Below are 22231 nucleotides of genomic sequence, written 5' to 3' on the forward strand. Positions count from 1 at the left end.
ACCTCCCCACTGTTGGTCTTGTTCTAGGTCTCATCTTTTTCCTTTTTGCTGCATCCTGCCAGAGGTAAGCAGGCCTACCTGGCCTTCACCATGCTGACCCCATTCTTGTGCCTGATCATCTGTCCCATTTCCTCTTTAGCTGTCCCCTGGTCCATTGGGCCAGGTGCCGACACCTCAGCCATCTTCAGTCAGCACCCATCCTTAGGAATGGACTCAGGCTCCACGTGTCCCTTCAGAGGCTGGTGTGGTTCTGTGGACCGTGCTGGTTGGTCTGCCTGTGGGGCTCGGGGCATCCTGTGAACTGGGGACAACTTGACCAGATCCATCTGGAATGAACATCAACCTAGATGAGACATCTCCCCTGAATCCCTGAAGTGTTGAGATTTGGACGTCATGTTCTCCTTCTGCCTGCCTTCTTCCTGCAATATGTGGCCTTGTTTCTTTTCAGCTTCCTCCTTTCCCTGACCCCAGCCAAGGGAGCTCCCAGACTATCAGCAGAGGCTGAATTCATGGCCTTAGGAGTCAAACCAACCTCTAAATTTGAGGCCTGTCTCTGACACTCACTACTGTGTGACCTTAGACAAGTTAATCTCTCTCCAGGCTTCTAAAGATGATAAACTAAAGCATTATCATCATTTTTATTACAACATCATGGTCACATAGGATAGAGTACAGTGCTTGGTATGAGGTCAGGGCCACAGAGCCTAAGTCTGGCTCTTTATGACCCTGCTCCCCCCCAAGTTTGGCTTCCAGGAAATTTCAGATTCTGCTCTCTAGCACCACCTTCTTTTCTAGGACATATCTACCCCTTAAACACTGTTTATCACCGGTCATCAAAAAATCAGCCACGCTGTTCCAGGAACTCACAACTATTATGGAGGGGTGTGTGTCTGTGTGTATGTGTGTAAATAAGTGGTGAATGGGTGAATGAATGAGCAGAAAGAATATATAAATGAATTAATTGGCAAACAAGAGTGAATTAGTGGCGTATGAGTCAATGAGTGAAGAAGAGTGTGTAAAATTGAATAGGTCATGCTCCCTGCACCCTCAACTAATCCAGTAAGCAGCAGTGTAAGTTTCTCAGCTTTATTAACACAAGCAGGGATTCAGAATAGCACAGGGTAAGTTACAGCTACTAGTTGGATGAGAAAGATACTGTGTTCACTTCCTATGGCCACCTTAACAAATCACTACAAATTTAGTGGCTTGATACCACATAGATTTATTGTCTTACAATTCTGGGGGTCAGAAGTCCAAAATGGCTATCACTAGGCCAAGGTCAATGTGTCGGCAGGGCCGCACTTCCTCTGAAGGCTATAGTGGAGAATCCATTTGCTGGCCTTTCCCAGCTTCCAGTGGCCATCTCACATCTTGGCTTGTCTTTTCATCGTCAAAGCCAGCAGTGCAACACTTTCCAATCTCTTCCAGCCTCTGTCCCTCTGCACAGGTCATCACATCTCCATCTTTAACACTGATACTCCTGCTTCCTCTTACAAGGACCTATGAGATCACACCAGGCCCACTTGGATAATCCAGGATAATCTTCCCATCTCAAAACCTAACTTAGCATAATCACATCTGCAAAGTTCCTTTTGTCTTGGAAGGTAACATATCCACAGACACCGGGCAGGGCTCAGGATGTGGACCCCATCATTCTCCCTATTCCAGATCCCAGGTGCATGCGTGGCCATTGATTCCCACCCCACAGGAGGAGCAGGAGGGGAGGGAGGAAGCCTTGAAGCATTTATTACATGCCTGTGCCATGTACTTTTGTTCCTGTGGTTGCTGTGGCCTGAGCACTGGGATTTTTACAAGCTTCTCAGGTGGTTCCAACCTGCCTCCACATTTGAGAAGCACTGTGGCAGAAGAGATGCCCAGTGCATTTGTTACTGCAGTTGAGGGTGAAATTTGCCCTGTGTGTCTTGAAAAAGAAGGGGCAAGAGCAGGCTGTCTCTGCCCTGGGGGCACAGTACTGCTGGCTGCAGAGATTTTTTTTTAGAAAACTTTAAATTTTGAAATGAGAATAGAGTTGCAAAGATAGTACAGAAATTTCCTGCAGAATGCTCACCGAACTTCCCCTAATATTAGCATCTTATATAACCTGGGCACACATATCAAAACTAAGGTATCAACATTGGTACAGTCCTATTAGCTCCATGGAAGACTTCATGCACATTTCCCCAGGTTTCCCATGAACTCCCCCTTTTGTTTCAGGATCCATTGCAGAATCTCTCATTGCAGTTAGTTACCGTGTCTACTTCGTCTCCCCCAACGATGTCCATATCTCAGGCTCTCCTTGTTTTCTCAAGACCTTGGCACTTTTAAAGAGTACTGGTCAAGTATTTTCTAGTATGTCCCTTAATTTGGGTTTGTCTAATATTTTCTCATTAGACCAGGGGTTGTGGATTTGGGGAAAGAATACCTTAGAGGTGAGATGCTCTTGTCCATGACATCATAGAAAGGGGGCGGGGTGTGATGTTAGCATGGCCTATTACTGCTGTTCGCTTTGATCACTGGGCTTCTCTACTGAATGGACACGGTTTGTCTTCCTCCATTCTCTATTCCTTAGCAACAAGTCCCACCCTAATCCAGCCTACACCGTAGGGGGAGGGGGAGTGACAAGGGCTTTTATTCCCATAACTTTCAGTTAGTTCATCCTCACTTCACTGCTTGGTACAGGTAAGGCTGCAATCAGGTAGACTTGCTCAAAGTTACCCAGCTAGTAAGTGGTGAAGCTAGAATCTGAACTCAGGTCTGTCGGGCTCCAAAGGTCATGTTCTGATTTTCATTTCATTTTATCACCAAGGAAAGGGGAGCACCCTCCCAGCTTGTCTAGACAGCGGCTTTCAAATTAATCCAGGAGATCAGTCTGTGGGTTGTTATTTTAAATAACAGAATAAAGTAGAGGAGACTGTATCAGAATAGAAGAGAAAATGCAGGTTTCGCGAAAACCTTTGTTTCTGTAAGATCTCTGTGCTTGGAGACCTTTATCTTTACAATGGAGGGAAAATAGCAATGCCACCCCCATACCCAGGGCTCTTAGGAGGACAGAACCAATTGATATAGGTGACGTGCTTAGAGCAGAGGCTGGCATAAATTAAGCATTATGGAAATACTACTATGTAGTATGCATGAGCCTAAATGGGTCACGGCGTAAAACGTATTTCTTATTGTGGACCGCAATCAGGGAGTTTGAAAATACAGAACCCCCATCTCTGGATGGGGATGGCAGATCTATGAACTCCCGCCTATCATCTGCTTTTGCAAAGCTTTATTGGGATGCTGCCACACTCATCTGTTACATATTATCTATGGCTATTTTCGAGCTATAATGGCAGAGTTCAGTACCTGCAACTGAAACTGTGCGGCCTGCACAACCTATTTACTACCTGGCCCTTGAGACCAATGCCCCTGCCTGCAGGTCATCTCGTGATGCAGAGGACATCAGACACTTCCTGGGCCCTGGGGCCTTGTCCTGCCTCTGCCCTCTTGCCCATGCAGGCCACTCCAGGTGGTGCAACTGCCCAGCTCTTAGGTATCTAGAAGCTCCACACCCTCCTACCTGGCTTGGACTGACACCACACACCATTTATCCACCTCCACGGCTGTTCATAGTGGAAGACTAGAAACACAACACACTGATCAGGATCCCAGCAGAAAACAGATGGCCACTCAGATTAGATAAATTCAAAAAGTGTTTGATAAAGAGGCTATTTACAAAGGGAAGGACAAGGTGTGGGAAAGGCACAAGGGAGAGCAGAGTCCTCCGAGGCCAGTAACAGCAGAGCTCTTACTGCCCGCGGCAGGAGGGGCAAGGAGCGAGAGCCACTCCTGAACCAGAAGGAGTCAGTCATTTAGAGAGGGTGGTTTAAGAGGAAGCCGAGCCTTTGGCTCCAGGGATGGAGACCCAGCTCCAGCTGAGCTTGTGGGGAGGGAGCCAGGACAGTAAATGCCTTGACCTCACCTCCCTCCCTCCCTCATCTCCAGTTGGGGTCCCTGCTGGCCAAACACATGGAAGTCAGAGGACACAGGATCCACTGACGTGGTCCACATGGATCGCCTTATTGGCAGAGAGCAGGGTTGGAAAGGAGATGGGGAGGGGGGCACACCTTGGATACTAGAACACACAACACTGATGTGCAAAGCCAGGGGTATTCACCCTCCTGCAGCTTCAGACAAAGAGCTGCCTGGCTTCATGCCTCCAAATAAGCAGTGTGCCTGAACAACAAAGCGCTTTGGTGGCTCTTACTTTTTACTACCTTCTCTTCCTAGATCTGTTGTGCTCTAAATGGTTATCATGGGGTTAATCTTCCTGGATCTTATCACTGGGAGAGGCGTGAAGGGCATGAACAAAGACATAGAACAGTGGCCCAGATCAGCTGCTGGGTTTCTCTGGGGGTCTGAGCAGGGTCTGGTCTGATTAACACACAGAAACCGTTAGCCAAGCTCTTCCTCTCAGCCCCTCTGTCTTTCTCAGGGAGAAGCTGTGTCCCATTCATCTTTGCAGCCCAGCTAAGGCCTAACACACAGGTGAGCCAACCTCTGGCCCCTTGGGAAAAAGAACCAGGTGGGAATAGCTATCTGGGCTGACAAATGTCCTCAGAGTAAGCCCTCCTCAATGGCCAGACCCCTTTTCCCCCACCACTAAGCCTAGACCTCCTCAGTGGGTATCTGACACCTCACAGGCCCCCAAATCTAGCCACAGAACTGCAACATGTCTCCTGGAGGGTCTTTCTGGCCAGTCTGCAGCACTGGTTTCACAGACGAGAAATCACAGGCTCACGGCCAGACAGGGGCTGGCTTGGGTAGCCTGGGACTGAGACTCCATTCAGCTTCCACTTCTCACACAAGACGGAAGTCAGCATCGACCTTGGAGCCTTGGGAAGGGACTGGGCGAAAATTCTAAATGTGCTCTAGTCTCTAGTCTCGAGCAGGCTTCCTGGTCGAGCTCAGCTGCCCGAGGCCACCCAGCTGGACCCTCGGGAGGAAGCAGAGGCTCGAGTCAGGCAGAGGAGTCCAAATCCACACGCCCACCTCTCGGTGGCTGTTTTACCTTGAACAGGTTACTGTTCATGTTAATGAGGCCAATTTCCTAGTCCTGCAAATTTGTAGCTATCATCACTGACTGACTTGTATTAACTCCTTTACCATACGTGCCCCCCGTGTCCAAAGGTCACTAAAGGACACCTTTTTCTTCCATTTGGAAGACTGGTGGGACATTTGCAACTGCTTTTACAGAAGGCCAGAGCCAACACATTTGAGTGTGGATGTTAGACCTTTGTCTCTAAGCCTGAGAAAGAGGGGCCCCCGATGAGGCCTCCTGGTACGCCAAGGATTAGATTTCCTCTTCATGGGCTCAAGTGCCATCAGTAGAACCTCAAGGTTTTCCCTGCTTTCCCCTCCCCGCCACAAATTCCTTCAGAGAAATGAAGAATTTGGACTTACAGTCCCCAAGTGCTTGGGTTTTAAATCAGACAACTTTGTCCTGATGGGAACAGAGTCCCAGCTGTCACATCTGATTATTTTTAGAGTTACTACTAAACTCTTTGTACAGTACGAGCTGCCACCATTCAAGGGAAACAGAAAGAACTTCCCATTTTATCATGATAGTGAGGGAGCCATCCACCTCCTCATGTTCATCATTTCCAGCCTGTCTTTGGAAGGGATGATGCGGCATCTTGGCAATTTTATGGCAAGGAAGGCAGACCCCCAAGGTTTGTTACTGCATCTGAGGAACTGAAGGCTCCTGTAGCTGAGCAAAGCCCACTGCCTCCAGGAAGTCAAGGAGAAGTATTCCAGGGGAAGTAGCTGCTCTGTAGCTTTCTCCAGGACAGCTGTCATCTTTCACAAGAAGCAAAAACTGGCCATCAAGTAGCCAACCAATAAGAGTACTTGTATGCAAATGCCAGGAGTGGCCTGCTTGTGAGTGATGTCACAATCCCCTCCTCTGATGCAATAATTTCACTGCCACTGAAATGGCCAACCCTTGACTGCAGCTCCTGCAGAGGGAAAAATTCATCGCAAGTAGAGCACCTTCTAGATTTGCTCCTGGAGTGTGGGGACAAAAGTCTCTGCTGCTCAAGTTACTGGACCCAGAAAAAAAACATGACCTTATGAACATGGCAAAAGAAATCCAGCTCAGGCCTAAGGTGAATGTCTCTTCTTACATCCACTTTTTACTGAATTACAGAAACAAGTTTAAGGAGCAGCAGCCAAATACCTTCCTTGGCTTTAAAGAGTTCTCTAGAAAGTGTTCGGAAAAATGGAGGTCCATCTCAAAGCACGAGAAGTCCAAATATGAAGCCCTGGCCAAGCTCGACAAAGCCCGATACCAGGAAGAGATGATGAATTACGTTGGCAATAAGAAGAGAAAGCGGAGAAAGCGGGACCCCCAGGCACCCAGGCGGCCTCCATCATCCTTCCTACTCTTCTGCAAAGACCACTACGCCCAGCTGAAGAAGGAGAACCCGACCTGGTCGGTGGTGCAGGTGGCAAAGGCCTCGGGGAAGATGTGGGCTGTGATGGCGGACGCCGAGAAGCAGCCATACGAGCAACGAGCAGCTCTCCTGAGAGCGCAGTACCGAGAGGAGCTGAAAGCCTACCGCGCCCAGCACAAGGCCAGGAAGAAGAGTCTCCGAGGGCCGCTGAAGCGCCAGCGCAGAGGGTGTAGGCAAGCGGAGTCAGCTACAGCTGGTGGATCCAATTAGAAATAAAATGCCACTCGACTGTACTGCCTGTCCCAGGTCTCACATGTGGTGTTAGGGTGGCCATTGCTGCTGCTCTGGGGGAATGGCATGGGAGAGTGGAGATGGAGGTTTGGAAAATGATCCTGGGGAAGGGACGGCTTTGAGAGAAGTGGCAACAGTATCCACAGGGGTGTGTGTGGTCAGCACCTACAAAGTTTGGTTTGGGCGCCTGGGGTGGCAGTCCCTGGGTGTAAAGAAGCTAAGAGTCACGAAGGCAGGAGCATCCAGTTCCAAGTGCTTATCCAGGCTGGAATGCCCTGCTCAGGGTCACAGCCCTACTCAAGGCCAGGTGTGTGAACACTAGTGCTGCCACCCTCACTAGGAGGTTGGAGGCCTGGAGTGCAGGTGGGCCTTAGGGGATGAAACTCCAGTGGTGCTCCCTATTGCTAGTCAGGATGAAGCTCGGGCAGATTTTACAAAAACAGGTGCCTGATTCGACCCCAAGTCCTAGAAGTTGTCGACATTTTGGTGGGCACCCACACAGTCATTTTTCTGTGGATATAGGCAGAGCACACAGATTTGTTGCCTTTCTCACCACCCAGCATCCATCCCTTTTCCTCTTGCTCACAGTGCCTGGACTCTACCCCAGCAGAGAGCTGATGAGATGGAATCCCCTTGGCCTCAGTGATTGGTTCGGTGATGAACATATGACCCAAGCTGGTCCAATCAGAGTGGATCCCAGGACATATGCAAGGAGTCCCAGGGCGCATGCAGCCCTGGCAGCTGATGGCAGCCATTTGGCTCATTCTGAGGCCAAAATGTTAGTCCCTTTGGCATCACAGCATGTTCTTGAACTTTTCACTTGAGATGGGCCCGCATGTTTCAGTTTTTGTCTGAGATGGTTTGAGTTAGGTTTTCTGCCATTTACTTAAAATGAGTCAAAACTGAAAATTTTATAGCAATGGGATTATTCTATGTCTGTCTGTACTGTAACTATATTTCAGGCAGCAATTTATTATGGGCAACATTTCACACCAATCAATATGGATTCATGAGGCATATTTTGAAATGGCTCTTGACTTCTTGACATCAAACGGACTGGGCCAACATGTAAAACTGCCTTTTTTTTGCTTTGGTCACCAGATTATGCATGTAAGACTTCCTTAGCTCCACCTCTATCTAACCCTTCTGTCATGATGGACTTAAACTTTGTACTCTACCGTTTGAAACACATTTTCACTTTCAAAAGTAAAAGTACATAGTTTTGAAGAGTCCTTTAGAACTGGGTGAACCTTTAGAAGAAGAGAGGTCAGATGGTGGACTCACTTACAAACACTGGGTCTAGAATCAGGCAGGACTGTCTGGATTATGGAGGACTCCCATGTGCCAGACTTTGTGCTGGGGGCCAGGAGGTCCCACAGGTCTCCTGTTAGGTTCCTACCCAGTGAGAACTTTCCTTCTGATGACAACGGTGGGCGTGGGCATGAACCACAGCCCTGCGAGGCAGGATGAGGAGAGTGAAGACCACACAATGTTGGGGTCGCCTGCCAAGGCAACCACTGAAGTCTTCCTGGAGGAAGCAGCTCTATGCTACTTGGCAACCTGTCCTCATGCTGGAAAGGTTCACGTCCCCCTTTCCCCATGGCTGTTGTTCCAACTTGGCTCTGCCTCCCTCTAGCCTAGCCCCTACCTTCTCAGGAGGCACCCTGATTTTCTGCTTCATCGAGAAAACAGAAATCATCAGACATAAGTATTCCAGTTTTCTTTCTTAGCATGTAACCCACATCCTTTCTTCCTGGTCTCATGAGAGCCACGACCTTCTTGCTACCCACTTCCCCTGCTTCCCTCAGGCCCTGTTCCTCACTGTAAATATGCTGACCCTATAGACTCTAAGCTTGCACAAGTTAGCTTGGTGTCATGATACAAGTGGTTCCTGTCTTAACCTTCACAGGACCTTGGTGAAGTTCTCATTCCTCTGTGTCAGATTTCTCATTTATGCAATGAGGGCACTGCCTGCCTTACAGACTGCTTTAGTGGTTACATGATATAACACATGCAAAAGCATTTGCTGTAGTCCTTCATATGTACCAGGGACTGTGGTGGACACCCTCTAGGGTGTCTGTCCCATGGTTCCCCCTCACTGTAGGACCTGCTCCCATTAAATGTGGGTGGAATCTGTGAGTTGCTTCTGACAAACAGAGCAAGGCAAGGGCGATGGGATGTGACCTCTGTGATTATGTGATGATGACATATAAAACTCCTTCTTGCTGATTGATTTGCTCTAGAGAGTCTCCTTGTTGGCTTGACAAATTAAGCAGCCAAGCTGGGGAAGACCACGTGGCAAGGACTGTGGCACGTCTCTAGGAGCTGAGTGAGGGTGGCCTCAGACCAAAAGCTCGCAACACACGGAGGAACTGAGTGCTGCAGCAACCACACGAGTGGGGAAGTATGTCTTTCCCCGGGGAAGTCCGGATGAGGACTTAGTCCAGGCTGACCCCTTGATTTCAGCTTTCGAGACCTCAAGCAATGGACCCAGATAAGCTGTTATTGGAGCCTTGGCCCCTCAGAAACAGTGAGATAGTATGTGTTGTTTGAAGCCAGTAAGTTTGGGGTCATCTGTTACCCAGCAATACATAACTAATACAATACTCAGAAAATGCCAGCTCCCTTATAATTCTAGAAGAGACTGTCTTTAACTGTACTTCTCCCTCCAGCCTCTACCCTATCTTTCCTTTGCTATCAATTGCTTGAAGTTGGAGGAGCTCTCTGCCCTCCACCACCCCGTGCTAACTCGATCTTGAACTGCTTGGAAGTGGTTCTGAGTGGGTTGTCTCGTTTCCACCCGGACCCGTGGGCTCTCGGTGGGCAGCGGCTGTGTGTTGCCCCACACTCTTCTCTGGGAAGAGGGCCCCCGCACAGCTGGGCCCCAGCCCTCATGCCACCCCTTTCTGGTTTCCTGTGTGATTAATTATGTGAATGGGGGTGGCCAAGTCAGAGTTTTGACAACAGTTTGCAGCGCCCCTGCTGAAAAATAAGTCCATTAATATTTCTTTATGAAAAAGCCGACAGGAGGGTGTGAATCTGCTGGCTTCTAATGACTGTAATGTGATGACAGTGAAGGGGGAGGCAGGGAAGGCGGGGAGAGGGAGGGGGAGCCTAGGCCCAAGATAATGGGGGATGGGAAAAGCAGGTGGAAAGTCTGGTGTGGTGCCAGCACTGCAGACCCACTCCGCTGGGCTCGGGGGGCCCGCCCTTGGCGCGAGGAAGGCAGAGTCTTTGGGCTCATCGTCCTCCTGTTGATGACTGAGTCCCTCCACTCCAATCCTTCCCACCTAGAGCCTTTTCCTGTGCCCATTAATTCATTCATCTGTTCATCTATTCATTTATTCAACAAATATTTATCTGAATCTTAGGCCTGCAATATACCAGGGATTGTTTTGATGCTACAGATAGAGCAAGGTTCCTGATCTCTTACATTCCGGTGAAGGAGAGACACATAAATAAGGCAACAAATAAACACACCAGGGCATTTTTTGATACTCAAGAGTCCTGAGCAACATAAACCAGGGCAATGGGCTAGACAGTGATGAGGGGTTGAGGGCACCTTCAGTGGGTGGCCAGAGAAGATGACATTCAGGTTTGGATTGAGAGGACAAGAAGGAGCCAGGCATGTCGGGGTCTGAGAACAGAGTTCTCCAAGCATCAGGACAACAAGTGCAAAGGTCCTGAGGCAGGAGCAAGCTTGACATGTTAAAGGGGCAGAAGGGAGGCCAGAGAGACTGGAGGTGTGAGCGTGCTGGTGAGATGAGGCTGGAGAGGGGCGGGCCTTGTCAAGGAGCCTGTTTGGAAATCTCAGTGCAGTGGGGAGCCCCAGGGCACGGAAGCCAGATGCTTCCATCTTGACTTCCAGATACTGGTCATTCTCGAGTCTTCAGAGACTATCAAATGCCAACAAGGAGATGCTAGTCCCTCCACAGTCTGTGAGAGAGAGGCGTGGCTGGCACAACCAAACCCCTGACATTCTTCCCTTTTGGAGAGGAGACTCTCCCTGGTGCTCCTTGGAGCAGCTGCAAGCTAAAAATCAAATGCAGGAACTTCTGGCCCTGTGATTCGTCTTCCCAAGAATGGGAGGGCAAGGTAGGCATTGGATGCAGAATATTCCAGGGGAAACATTTCTTCCTGGGTCTCATTTTCCATGTGGAACAGTTACCACTTGACCGCTTGAGCCTGCATTAGAATCACCTCCGAGCTTAGTTAAGCACAGATTGCTGGGCCCCGTGCCTAGTCTGATTCGACTCCTCTGGGAATGGCACCTACATGTTGCATTTCCCAAAGTGCCCAGGTGATGCTGATGCTCCTGGTCCCAAGACCACCATGGAGTTCTCTCCCTCCTCTTGCCATCATCTGGCTGTTCACTCTGAATCGGAGGCCGTACTTATCTGCCCGGTGGGTTTGGGAGGAGCTGCCCATGCTCTTCTGCCTCCCCCCTCCCTCCTGGCTGGAGAGTGTGTTCAGGTTTGCTCTCCAATTGGCTCTCATCTGCCTTTCTCCTGCACCTGCCAACTGATTCTGAACTTGACAGGGGAAGAGGTCTATTGCTTTATTGGGGCTCCCTCAGATCCCAAAGGAGAAGTTGATCCCAGTGGCAAATGATCAGTTGGCACCGGGCCACACAGCAGCGCTGGGGCCCTGCAGCAGATCCCAGCCTCCACCACAGCATTGATTGTTTGAAGACAAAGAAGTCCAGCCCGTGAACCTTTAAGGCTGGGGATCAGGTCCATGGAGAGGGTAATGTCATCAGGGTGAAGTCACAAGGGCAAGGGCACCCTTCGGCCCTGTCATGTACCTCTAATCACACTCCCATGGGTGCAAGAGAACAACCGAAGTGCCTGGGACATCATTGTGAATGAGGTCTGGTGTGCAAGGAGCACCCCATGAGTGGTGGTGCCTGCCCTGGATTTCAAGGATAGTTTACAGAAGGCAAGAACAACACTCCAAAAGCAGTTGAAACAGGAGAAAGAGCATGGCCAAAAGGCCCAGAGGGGGCCACGTGACCTCCAGGCTGGCCTTGACCTCTGGGTCAGATCGGCAGTGACATAAGGAGCATTGTCGTGTGGCCATTCCCTTGCAATGGATCCCCTTGCAACAGCTGCCCCTCCCCATCACTCCCTTTCCGACCCTGTCTCTGCTCTGGTTGGCTGAGGGATGTTTTGAGACTCCTCCCCTCGGACAGTGAAACGTTTCCATGGTTGCCGTCACTTATGAGATTCTGACACGGCATAATCAGGCCACTGCTGCCTCGCCGCTTGCATTGTCACCCACATGGCACTTCTGAAGTGGCTCCCAGTGATCCCCAGTTCCTGGCCTTCACACCCTTGTAGAGAGTGGGGGCTAGACCTAGAGACTTACTTTTAATGGGCAGGATAGGGCAAAAGCAATAGGATGTCTCTTCTTCAGAAGTGACTAGGCTGTAGGATACTCTCTTCCCCCTCTCGCTTACCCACTCTGAGCAATCTGACAAGTTGGAAGCTGTCCTGTGGAGGGGCCCATGTGGCAAGGAACTGAGGGTGGCTTCGGGCCAGCACCCAGCAAGGAACTCAGGCCCTCAGTCAAAGAGTCTTCAAGGACCTGAGTCTTGCCAACAACCATGAGTGAGCTTGGACGCGGCCCATCCCTCAGCTCCGGTGGACACCTTTACTGCAGCCTTGTGACGGCCCAGCTAAGCCATGCCTACCCCTGGCCCAACGGTGCTGTTGTTCCTGCCAAACTAAGGTGTGGGGCAATTCGTTACAAACCAAAATAGATAATGAATGCACATTTTGGTACCAAGAGAAGGATGGTGTCATGAAAAATATCTAAAAATGTGAGATGGCTTTGGAGCCAGGCTGCGCGGGGAAAGGCTGGGAGTATACTGAGGGGCTTATTAGAGAAAGCTGGGCTTCAAGCCCACTGGGAGTGAGGGCTCGGAGGAAACGAGGAGCATGTTACTGGAAACCGGAGGGAGCAGGCCCTTGGTATGTGGCAGCAGAAAGCTTAATGACGCTGTTGTCCATGGTTACGTGGGGAGCAGGCATGTGCCCAGTGAACTCAGTGATCCAGCTAAGGAGACTCCAAGCTGAGGGTGAAGGTGCTGTCAGTTTCTTCTCGCTGCTCCATGTGGGAAGAGAGATAAAGTGAAGGAAGGATGGTTAAATAAAAAGGAGCCAGGACTTGATACTTTTGAAAATCCTCTGTTTCCTAAAATTTAAAAACTGGTTTTTGAGCACTAGCAGGAAAAGGTGGTCTGCAGCGAAAGCTGAGGGGTGACTGTGCAGCCTTTGGTTAAGACCTCAGGCAGATGCAGGGGTCACGGTGTTATTCAGTCACACAGAGGCCCTTGAAGGAGGTGAGAGTGGGCCTCCTTGTCCTCTGGGCCAAACAGCAGGGCCTCTGGGAGGCATGACAGCCTCACCCCGTGACCACCTCAGCAGAAGCCCAAGGGAGGCAAGGGTTTAATTCAAAGAAATTTACAGGTGTCGCTTTTGTGTAACAATGAATCTCAACGAGATGCCTAGAAGACCCACAGAGTTTTGAGAAAACCTATTATCAGAAGAAACACTGTCGTCCTGGCCTGACAGGGACGGATGTGACACAAAACGAAAGGAGGTCAGTGGACACCCAAAACTGTCAGTGGAAAGCAGACTGAGGAAAAGCGAACTTCACACAAGCATTTGGGTTCATGGAAAAAGAAGGGTGACTCAGAGGGAGGAGGCGAGAGCTCAGGAAGTGGAGCTAAGAGTCACAGAGAATTACTTCCAGGCTCTGAAACGAATCAAAAAACTTCCATTGTTTTCCGGGGTGGAATTCAGAATTGTCGTGGCTCAGGGACTCCTTCAGGCCTCACATTTGCACCCCCTGCAGCCCCCCCAACCAGTTGAGTACGAGCGTCTATAGCTGTTATCGATGCCCATCCCCGCTCTGTGTTTTAGGTGCGTCCGGGCGCATAGCTGGTCTCCTTAGGTCCGCAGAGCCACAGGTCCAGAGGAACAGTGTTCCAGAACCTGTGCTTAAAAAACTAGACCCGAGAGCCTCACCCACCCCGAACCTGACTGAGATCATGAGACTCTGCAGGCTGAGCTGATCCTATCATGGGATGAGGCTCTGGGGGACCCTGGGAAGGGCTTCCTGTGTTTGGCATGTTGAAGGGACATTGATCATGGGGGGCCTGAGGGCAAACCGTGGTAGGCACCTTCAGAAATGACTGAGTGATCTTCGTCTCCTGAGAGGCATGGCCCTGCACACCCTCTCTCCCCTCGAGTGTGGGCTGCATGTAGTGACTTGCTTCTCACAAAGAGAATGCAGCAGAAGTGACGGGCTGTCAGTCCGAGATGAGGTTCAACAAGACTGCGACTCTTGTCTTACTGTATCTCCCTGGCCTGCTCTGCCGGTGTGAACAGCTGTGCTGGAAGGGGCCCTGTGGAGAGGAACTAGGCAACAGCACTCAGTCCTTCAACGGCCACGTGCAGAAGCAGGGTGGGACCCCTTTCCCCCATTGGAGCTTTGAGGTGGGTGCAGCCCTGGCAGACACCTTGGCTGCAGCCTTGAAGGAAACCCTAAGCTAGGGAACCTGGCTAAGCTACCCGCAGGCTCCTAACACACAGAAAACTTAAGGTAATAAGATGCTTCAAACCACTCATTTTGGGGTAGTTTATTACACCCATAGGTTCTCAGCAATAGATTCTTAGTACACCCTCCTAAGATCCTGCTATACAGCATTGCCCCTCCCTCGTCCAAATACCGCATTCTGACACTGTCCTCGAGGCCTCTGCACATGCTACTCCAGGCTGGAATCAAACTTCCTACCTTTTAGGTTTCATAAACTTCCACCTGTCCTACAGGACCCGGGTCCAGTGTCCCTTCCTCCAGGAAGCCCTCTTCCCTCCTCCTGCCCCCCTCTGTGCTCCCATAAGACCTCACCATCCTGCTGAATATCACACCCTATTGTTTATCACCTCAACTTGAGTAGGGCAGGAACCTTGCCTCATTCATCCCAGAAGCCTTAAAATAAAATATATTGCTCAACAAGAAGTAAAGTAATAATGCAGTCACGCCCTTGTAACTTCTCCACAGGGGATGCATTCTAAGAACCTTAGTGGATGCCTGAAACCACAGATAGTACCAAACCCGATGTACACTACATGCACGTGACTATAATAATGTTTAATTCATGAATAACCACAGTGAGAGATTAACAACAGTGACTAATAAGAAAACAGAACAACTACAGCAATGTACTGTAATAAAAGCTATGTGAATACGGTCTCTCTCTCAAAAATACCCTGTGGAACTGAACTCGCACTTCTGGTGATGATGTAAGAAGGCAAGGCGCCCACGTAGCGAGACGAAGTGAGGCAAACAATGCACGCACGGTGACGCAGCGCCGGTCCACTGTGACCTTCTCACACATTTCACAAGCACTTTACGGTGTCTCTTCGGCATCCCCGAATTGCCAGCACAACCACCCTTGCACTTCGGGGGCCACCATTAGCTCAAATATGCGGGCTACCTGAACACAAGCACTGCGAGGCTGCGGCCGTTGATCCCGTCACCACGAGGGTGCTACATGGCTGTTGGGCAGGTGGCGTGCACAGCGTGCTGAAGCTGGACAACGGGATGATTCTCATCTCGGGTGGGATGGAGCGGGACACTGTGAGGTGTCATCACACAGCTCAGCACATTGTGCAATTTAAAACTTATGAATTGCTTATTTTTGGAATTTACCACTTAATATTTTTGGACAATGGTGGACCGTGGGTAACTGAAACCACAGAAAGCAAAACCGTGGATAGAGAGAGGCTGCTGTAGCAAACTCAGATTGAATGTCTATGCCTTGCCTATGGCTTGAGGCGATTTGCATATACCTGTCTTATTCAATAAAAAAAAGTCCAACAAGGCATGAACTTCGAACACCCCCATTTTACAGAAGAGGAGCTGAGACTCTGGGCGAGGGGCTAGGCACCCAGCACACGCTTGCTGGGAGAGGAGAGGCACCTGCTCCACCTGTCCTGCACCTCGCAGCAGTCAGTCCCTGCTGCCGTTGGGCTCTGCAGAGTTGGGCCAGAAGGACACCTGGGCACCTAGACACACACTCAGTGTTTGACTGCTTATGTAACTGGGTATCTCCAGAGAAATACCTGGATGTATCCCTTGGCACCTCCAAGGAAGGGCCTGGCTGGCACCCAGAGAATTTAGTGGGTGCCAGAAACCACACCTCCAGCTCTCTGCTCACAGCTGTGCCTCTGGCCCGCAGACAGAACAAGCGTTTTCCTCCCTGCACACCCTGTCATTATAAGCCACGTAAATTCCTCGATACTCGTGTTGCAGCGAACAGATGCGGCTCTGTATTTTTAATGCATTATCTGCAATTAGCAGCAGTGGGCACAGAAGAACTAACTGCGGTCCCCGGGGCTGCCCCTCGCCAGTGCAGCTGCGAGGACATTTGTGGGGAAGAATCTAGCAAGTGGGTGAGGGAACTTCCATCTGCAGAGTGCCTGCTCTGCCAGGGAATGGAAAGTGGGTAATGAGGGCCGGCTGTCACTCCTCTGCTGGCCTGGCCTCTCCCACCCTATGAGGATGTCTGCCAAGGGGGGCGCTAATGGGCACACTGCAGCCCTGAATGTCAAGAGCGACAGAGCCCTTCACAGCCATGGGGTCTGCAGTGAGGAGCAGGTGTCTGTGAAGCACAAGAGGGGCATGCTGCAGTACCAGGGCACACCTGAGGGGCGCTGCACAGACTTCAGAAAGGAAGGCGCTGGTCAGTGGGAGTTGGTGGGTGCGTACCAGCTCTGGCCAAAGGATAGGAGCACTTTTTTTTGTAGTAAATATAATGCTATAATACAAATAGCCCACACTGGGCATTTACTGTGCACCAGGCCCTATTTCCTAGTGCTGTCCAGCCAGCATCGCATGTAATTGCAGAAGGCAGGGCTGACACCCACCCATCCCCCCACAGCCAAAGACCACCAGGAATCCAGCTGTAGCTGAACCAAGCTGGGATTGTTGGCTGGTGGCAACAGGGGCGACTGCACACTGCAGGGAACTGTGGGGCTGGAAAGAACTGACTGCAGGGGCGGGGTTTGTGTTAGGTGATTTGGGGGAGGGTCCAAGGAAGAGGAACTTGGCTCTGGATTGGATGCTGTCAGGAAGTAGGTGTAACTCTGGGATTGGGTGCTTAATACATGTCATCCAGAAGGTGGGAGGAACAAAGCAAGACTACAGCTGTCATTGGTAAAGGACACTTGTTGCTCGTACTATTGAGACACAGAGGGAGGAGTGTTCGGGCGCTTCTGTATTTTGGCAACGTTCTTGTTTTCGTCTGAGTTCAGACGTGCTTATGAAGCGATCTCATCTGGGGCTGAGGTTTCGGTTCAGCAGGGGAGCGTGGTGGTTGAGGTGTGGGTGCTGGGCCAGCTCCCAGCAGTGCTGCGGCCTACCTGAGAGTGCTCCGCGGGGTTCCAGCGAGCAGGTGCCGCTGCTCTCTTTTTCAGCAGCCCCTTTCACTGTGACCGCGGACAGGAGTAACACAACTGAGGCTCCAAGAAGAGCTGCCCCAGTCAGGAAGTGGTACTGTGATTCCAGGGTAAGTGCACTTGGGTGGGTGCTGAGGGACTCCACCAAAGGGGTGTGGTTATAGGATGCCAGGCTGGCCACGACTGGACTGGCCGTGAAATAGAGACAATGTGGGATTTGGAGCCAGAGATCGATCGCCACCTCAGAAATCTGTCCCTGCCACGTACTAGCTCCAAGGTTTGGGACGATGTATTGTACATGAGAGATGCAATTTCTTCTTCTGCATAATGGGGACCTGAAAATCGGTTGCCCGAGGTTATGGTGAGAATGACATTAAAAGACACAGTATAAAACACCTGGGACAATAGATAGCTCACTGAGCACTTCCTGTATGCCAGCCACTGTTCTAAGTATCTCACATGTACTGACTCACCTAAGACCACCACCCCATGAGGCAGATTCTATTATAACCACCACTTAGCAGGTGAGAAGACAGAGGCACAGAGGGGTTAATTAACAGATTTAAGGTCACACAGCTATCAAGTGGCAGAACTCAGGCATCCTGGCTCCAGCGCCCTCACTCTACTGCTGCTCCTTCCCTTCCCTTGCTGCAAGGACTTCAAGACCAGCTATATTCTGGTGGCGACTTAATGGCCTGGAACTCCCTGGTCCCAGAACTTTGATTGTGGAAGGGTCTAAGCTGCTTGCTTGGCTCTGGTTTAGAAAGGACTCATTTCCTTTTAGAAGGTCAAAACGTTCTTGGCACAACAGATGATACAGATCCAGGTTGCCGTGGTCGATAGATCAAATAAAACGCGGTGTTGCTGTGTTGGTACTTCAGTGCCTTTTAGTAGTAAGCACTGAAATCAGAGAGACACACTGGGCGAGGGAAAACTAAAGGGGGTGGGGCAATGACTCACTGCTGCAGCAAAAGCCCTCTTGTGGCCAGATTGATGTGTGGGCAGAAGGCAAATGTCTGCCCAGAGGAAATGGATCAGACGTGGCCAGTCTCCTTCAGTCCTGTCGCAGCAGAAGGCTGTGCAAGTTGGCCACAGTGCCATGGCCAAGGCTGCCCCAGTGCTGCCCAGTCCTAACCTGATCAGGGGGTTTATAGGCTGTGCCACCAGTCCTGGGAGACTGGGAGGCAAGGACTCCTGGGCCCAGTGACTCCAGGAACAGAGGTCCTTCAGCTACTGACATCCCCCCTCCTCCCAAACACATACAAGGTCACGTCCCACCTCCCCCTGGGGGAGATGAAGTGCTGGAACCCACATCAACATTCTCGGTGCTGTTTGATGCAAACCCAGATCACCGTCTTCAACCTCCCCGAGGCGCATCTGTTCTTAATTATATCTCTAAATCCCACGGCAGTACAACTCAGAGAATTTGGGAAATTTAGCTGCTTAGAGGATTTGTAATAATCACAGTAATCCCTGCCATTTACAGAGCTTCCTTTTGCAGACTGAAACCCAGACAGATACTATTGTAGTGGTGAGGACACCCTGAAATTGCTCTTGAGTTCTCTTCAGAGAGTGCCAGGCTCTTAGCCTAACTTATTTTGTTTTGCTCAAGGAGATGGATCAAGAGTGGTTTCATCCACTACCTCTTGAGGGAGAGCAAAGAGAAGATGGAAAGGTTAACCCACTGTAGAACACTGTATACCTTGGGTCGCTTGCCCAGCTCACGCTCTCCCCTCGGAACTGCCCTCGCCTTTCTACCCCCTGAAACCACTGAAGGGATGATGGGTCCTTGCAGGCAAGCTTGTAGTGGTGGGGTGTGCTCCTTCTTAGTGTCAGCTGATTGGACAAGGGGTTGATGCTTGACTAATGAGCTGAGCCAATCAGATTCTCTCTCTTGATAATTTGAAACAAGGGATGTAGACACTGGGAGTCAGTTGGGTATCTAGAGCTAGAAGGTCAGGCAGATTCAAGGGCTAGAGTGACAGTTTAGAACCATGTGTACCAATTACCAGCAGAGAGAAGGAATAAATTATGCAGCACCAGAGAAAGCTGCTCTCCAGCACTTTCCAGATTTGTTCAATGACCCTTTGGATTGCCAAGCCAGGAGCTGTCCCATGAGGCCATCACTGCATGAAGGTCCGGTGTTGGCAAGGACTTGACACTCCTGCTTTGTTTTCTCCAACACAGCATGCCTTCTCATCAGCCTCAGCGGAACACAAGGCCAAGCCCCATGGGCTCCATGCACACGAGACAGGAGCAACCGCACATTCCCTCTGATGGAGCAGACGGCACACAGGGGGGTGGGACACCAGCACATGGTCCACACTGAGGACCCATGCTGACTTTCATCAAAGCTAACACAGGCCTCCCCAGAGCTTCTGGGGTGGGGGAGCCGCCCCTGACCTCTCCAGCTCAAAGGAGAAGGACTGAGAAAAGTCTCAGCAAGGAGGCCATTGTTGTGACACAACACAGCCATCTGGTCTACCCCACTGATCTGATGGTGACAGCAGGGGTGGAAAGCAGCAGACACAGGAGCCCTGGGGGCACAATTCCATGAACAGTCCTTATTGATCTGCTTACCTGCCTGATGGCTGGCCAGATTCCACATTTAAAAGATACCTGTAGGTTACAGCCGGAAGAGGGGGGCCCAGGACAGCTGGGGATTGTCACAAATGGGAAAAGCCAGCCCCAAATACACTGCTGAGATGTGATCTTTCTGTTTTCCATCAAAGGAATCCAAACAGCTCCCACTGTTTCCTGGGCAGTTTGGGGGGTAGGAGGTGGATATTGTTGTGTTTTGTAGCCCTATGTTTCCCACAGGGAGGAAAGCAAAGAGAATATATATCTATGTGGATTCTGTAGGACTGAATCATAAGCTCTAGAACTATGAGAAAAAGCACCTTCTTACCACCGAGCACTGTGCTGTCACTAATTCAGAAGCCCCAGTCACCCCCACTCCATGGGATGCAGACCAGCACAATCTAGTTTTTCTGGGCTGGAGGCTCCTAATGAAATACCTGAGGCAGTGGCTTCTGTGATGTCAGCTTTTGCCTGGCCTAGGCTTAGCCACATATTCGGGGTCAAGCTGCCCTGTCCCTCCAGTGAGTCTCCAGTTTACAAATCATCATGAGCCCCTTCCCTTTGGTCTAGTGGATTTTGGCATTAGTCTTTGGCTCACCCCTCCCCCCACCCTGGGTGCCAGGGTGCCATTAACCACCATTGCCCCTGCGGCCTTTGTGGTCAACCACTCCATCTTTGTGTGGCCCATCTGCCGGCTGGTGTGCTTAGTCTCTGGTCCCTGCTCTGGCTCCCTCATAGGCTGGGAGCCTGGTGTGCTCGGGGTGGCTGGCATTTGCCCCATCCTCCTGAGGCTTGGGATTTACCCTTCCCATCTCTGTCAACCCAAAATGTGTACAAGTACCTGGGTCATGTGCCCATTCTGTTACCTTAGAATTTGCCTTTTCAAAAATGCCAACCAGCTGAGGATGGAATTTGCCTTGCTTCCCTGGTTGCTGATCTGGACAGTTGGTCTGCTTTCAAACTCCGCTCTAAGTGGCATCACCATCATTCTAAGCACTGGCTTTCAGTGTAAAAAGAGCCGGCCCTAGATTCTGTCCATACCACTGACCAACTGTATGAACTCGGGCAAGTTAACTAATTGCATTCTTCTGAGCCTCACTGTGCTCACCTATGGATCCTACGTGACTGGTGCAGAGCAAACGAGAGCATAGATAAAACAATGGATGTAAAGAACTAAGCATAATGTGCCACACAAAATACAGTCACACCTCAGTACTCATCAGCTTCAGAACTCGTCAAACCCTGTGTTTGTCGCATTCCGGTGAGAAAAAAATGTTTCAGCATTTGGTGCTTATTCAGGAATCGTCACACTTGCTAGAACTTTTATGAGTCACAACACCACCTTGCGAGAGAAAATGCTTCATTGTTCAGTACTCATCAGTTCCAGCACTTGTCACGAGTTCCGGAACAAATTAACGACGAATGCCAAGGTACCACTGTACTAACATATAACGTGCATTGAGGGCTTATAATATGTTAAATTCTGTGTGAAGTAATTTTCAAACATTGCCTTAATTTGCACGGTAATCTTGTGAGATCCTATTATTCCAAATTTTTACATGACAAATCTGAGGCTTGACAGGTTAAATAAATTGTCCAAGGTCAACAGCTGGCCAGTGGTTGAGCAAGCACTGATTGTAGTGAAGCACACAGTGAAGACCAAAGGCTAGGATTTATACGTACTGTCTTAGTACAATGCCTCGTATACAGCAGGCACTCAAAAATGTGTGTTGAATTAATGCATGGCTCCCAAGTCGGTGCTCCTTTGCATAACTGGGTTGAGAGCTCAGCCCTATCAACTTATCCTCTCTCTCTCTTTGCAGTATGGGAGGTGGGCACTAAGCTGTTCATCTGTGTTTCGTTTCTGCCAGTGTTTGTGTTCTTATCCCCAATATGGCTATTACTGGATGTTTTAAGACATCCAAACCTTCTATCAGACATTCGAACCTTCTATCCGAATAAATACATAATTTCCAAATCACCTACTTCTTAATCAGAGAATACTCACGGATTCAGCACGTTGGACAGAGCTAATGTCTAGTCAGTGTAGGATTTGCATTTAAAAACTATTTACCTTAATGTGTGACCCACATATGAGGAGAAAATACTGCGTTCCACTTCTAGCTCTCTCCCTTCCTTCTTAGAGTCTATGAGATGAGAAAAGATTGCCATAAAGATTTTATGAGTCCAAGAGAAACATTACTCAAACAGGATTTGTTTCAAAGGCATCATTCTGAAACTGTGGCATGTTTTTTAAAGGAGAAGCAAAGCTCATACTGGTGGAATTTTTATACTTAAATGAAGTCCAAATGTTGCAGGAAATCTTCTTAATGCCCACCAGGTGAGCAACTTCTTCAATTTCGTTCAAATCAGCAGACAATTTATAGAGCATTTTCAGTGTCTCTGAGCCTGTACTTGTAACCAGTGGTAGGAGACAAGAAAATGATCCTTTCCCAG

General features: G+C 49.9%; 2 protein-coding genes across 2 annotated transcripts in view; one reads left to right on the forward strand and one right to left on the reverse strand.

Annotated features, from left to right (window-relative positions):
* Positions 1-22231, reverse strand: part of CSMD2 (CUB and Sushi multiple domains 2) — a 555419-nt gene that overhangs the window by 304098 nt on the left and 229090 nt on the right. The gene's annotated exons all lie outside the window — the stretch shown is intronic.
* Positions 5887-6707, forward strand: HMGB4 (high mobility group box 4). Its single transcript, XM_028512434.2, has one exon. The coding sequence runs from the start codon at positions 6114-6116 to the stop codon at positions 6705-6707; it is 594 nt and encodes a 197-aa protein (XP_028368235.1). The 5' UTR covers positions 5887-6113.

This window comes from Phyllostomus discolor, chromosome 5 (assembly GCF_004126475.2).
Source record: "Phyllostomus discolor isolate MPI-MPIP mPhyDis1 chromosome 5, mPhyDis1.pri.v3, whole genome shotgun sequence".
Lineage (NCBI taxonomy): Eukaryota > Metazoa > Chordata > Mammalia > Chiroptera > Phyllostomidae > Phyllostomus > Phyllostomus discolor.

Excerpts from the sequence above, each read along its gene's own strand:
- HMGB4 (XM_028512434.2), top strand. The coding sequence starts at position 6,114 with ATGAACATGGCAAAAGAAATCCAGCTCAGGCCTAAGGTGAATGTCTCT.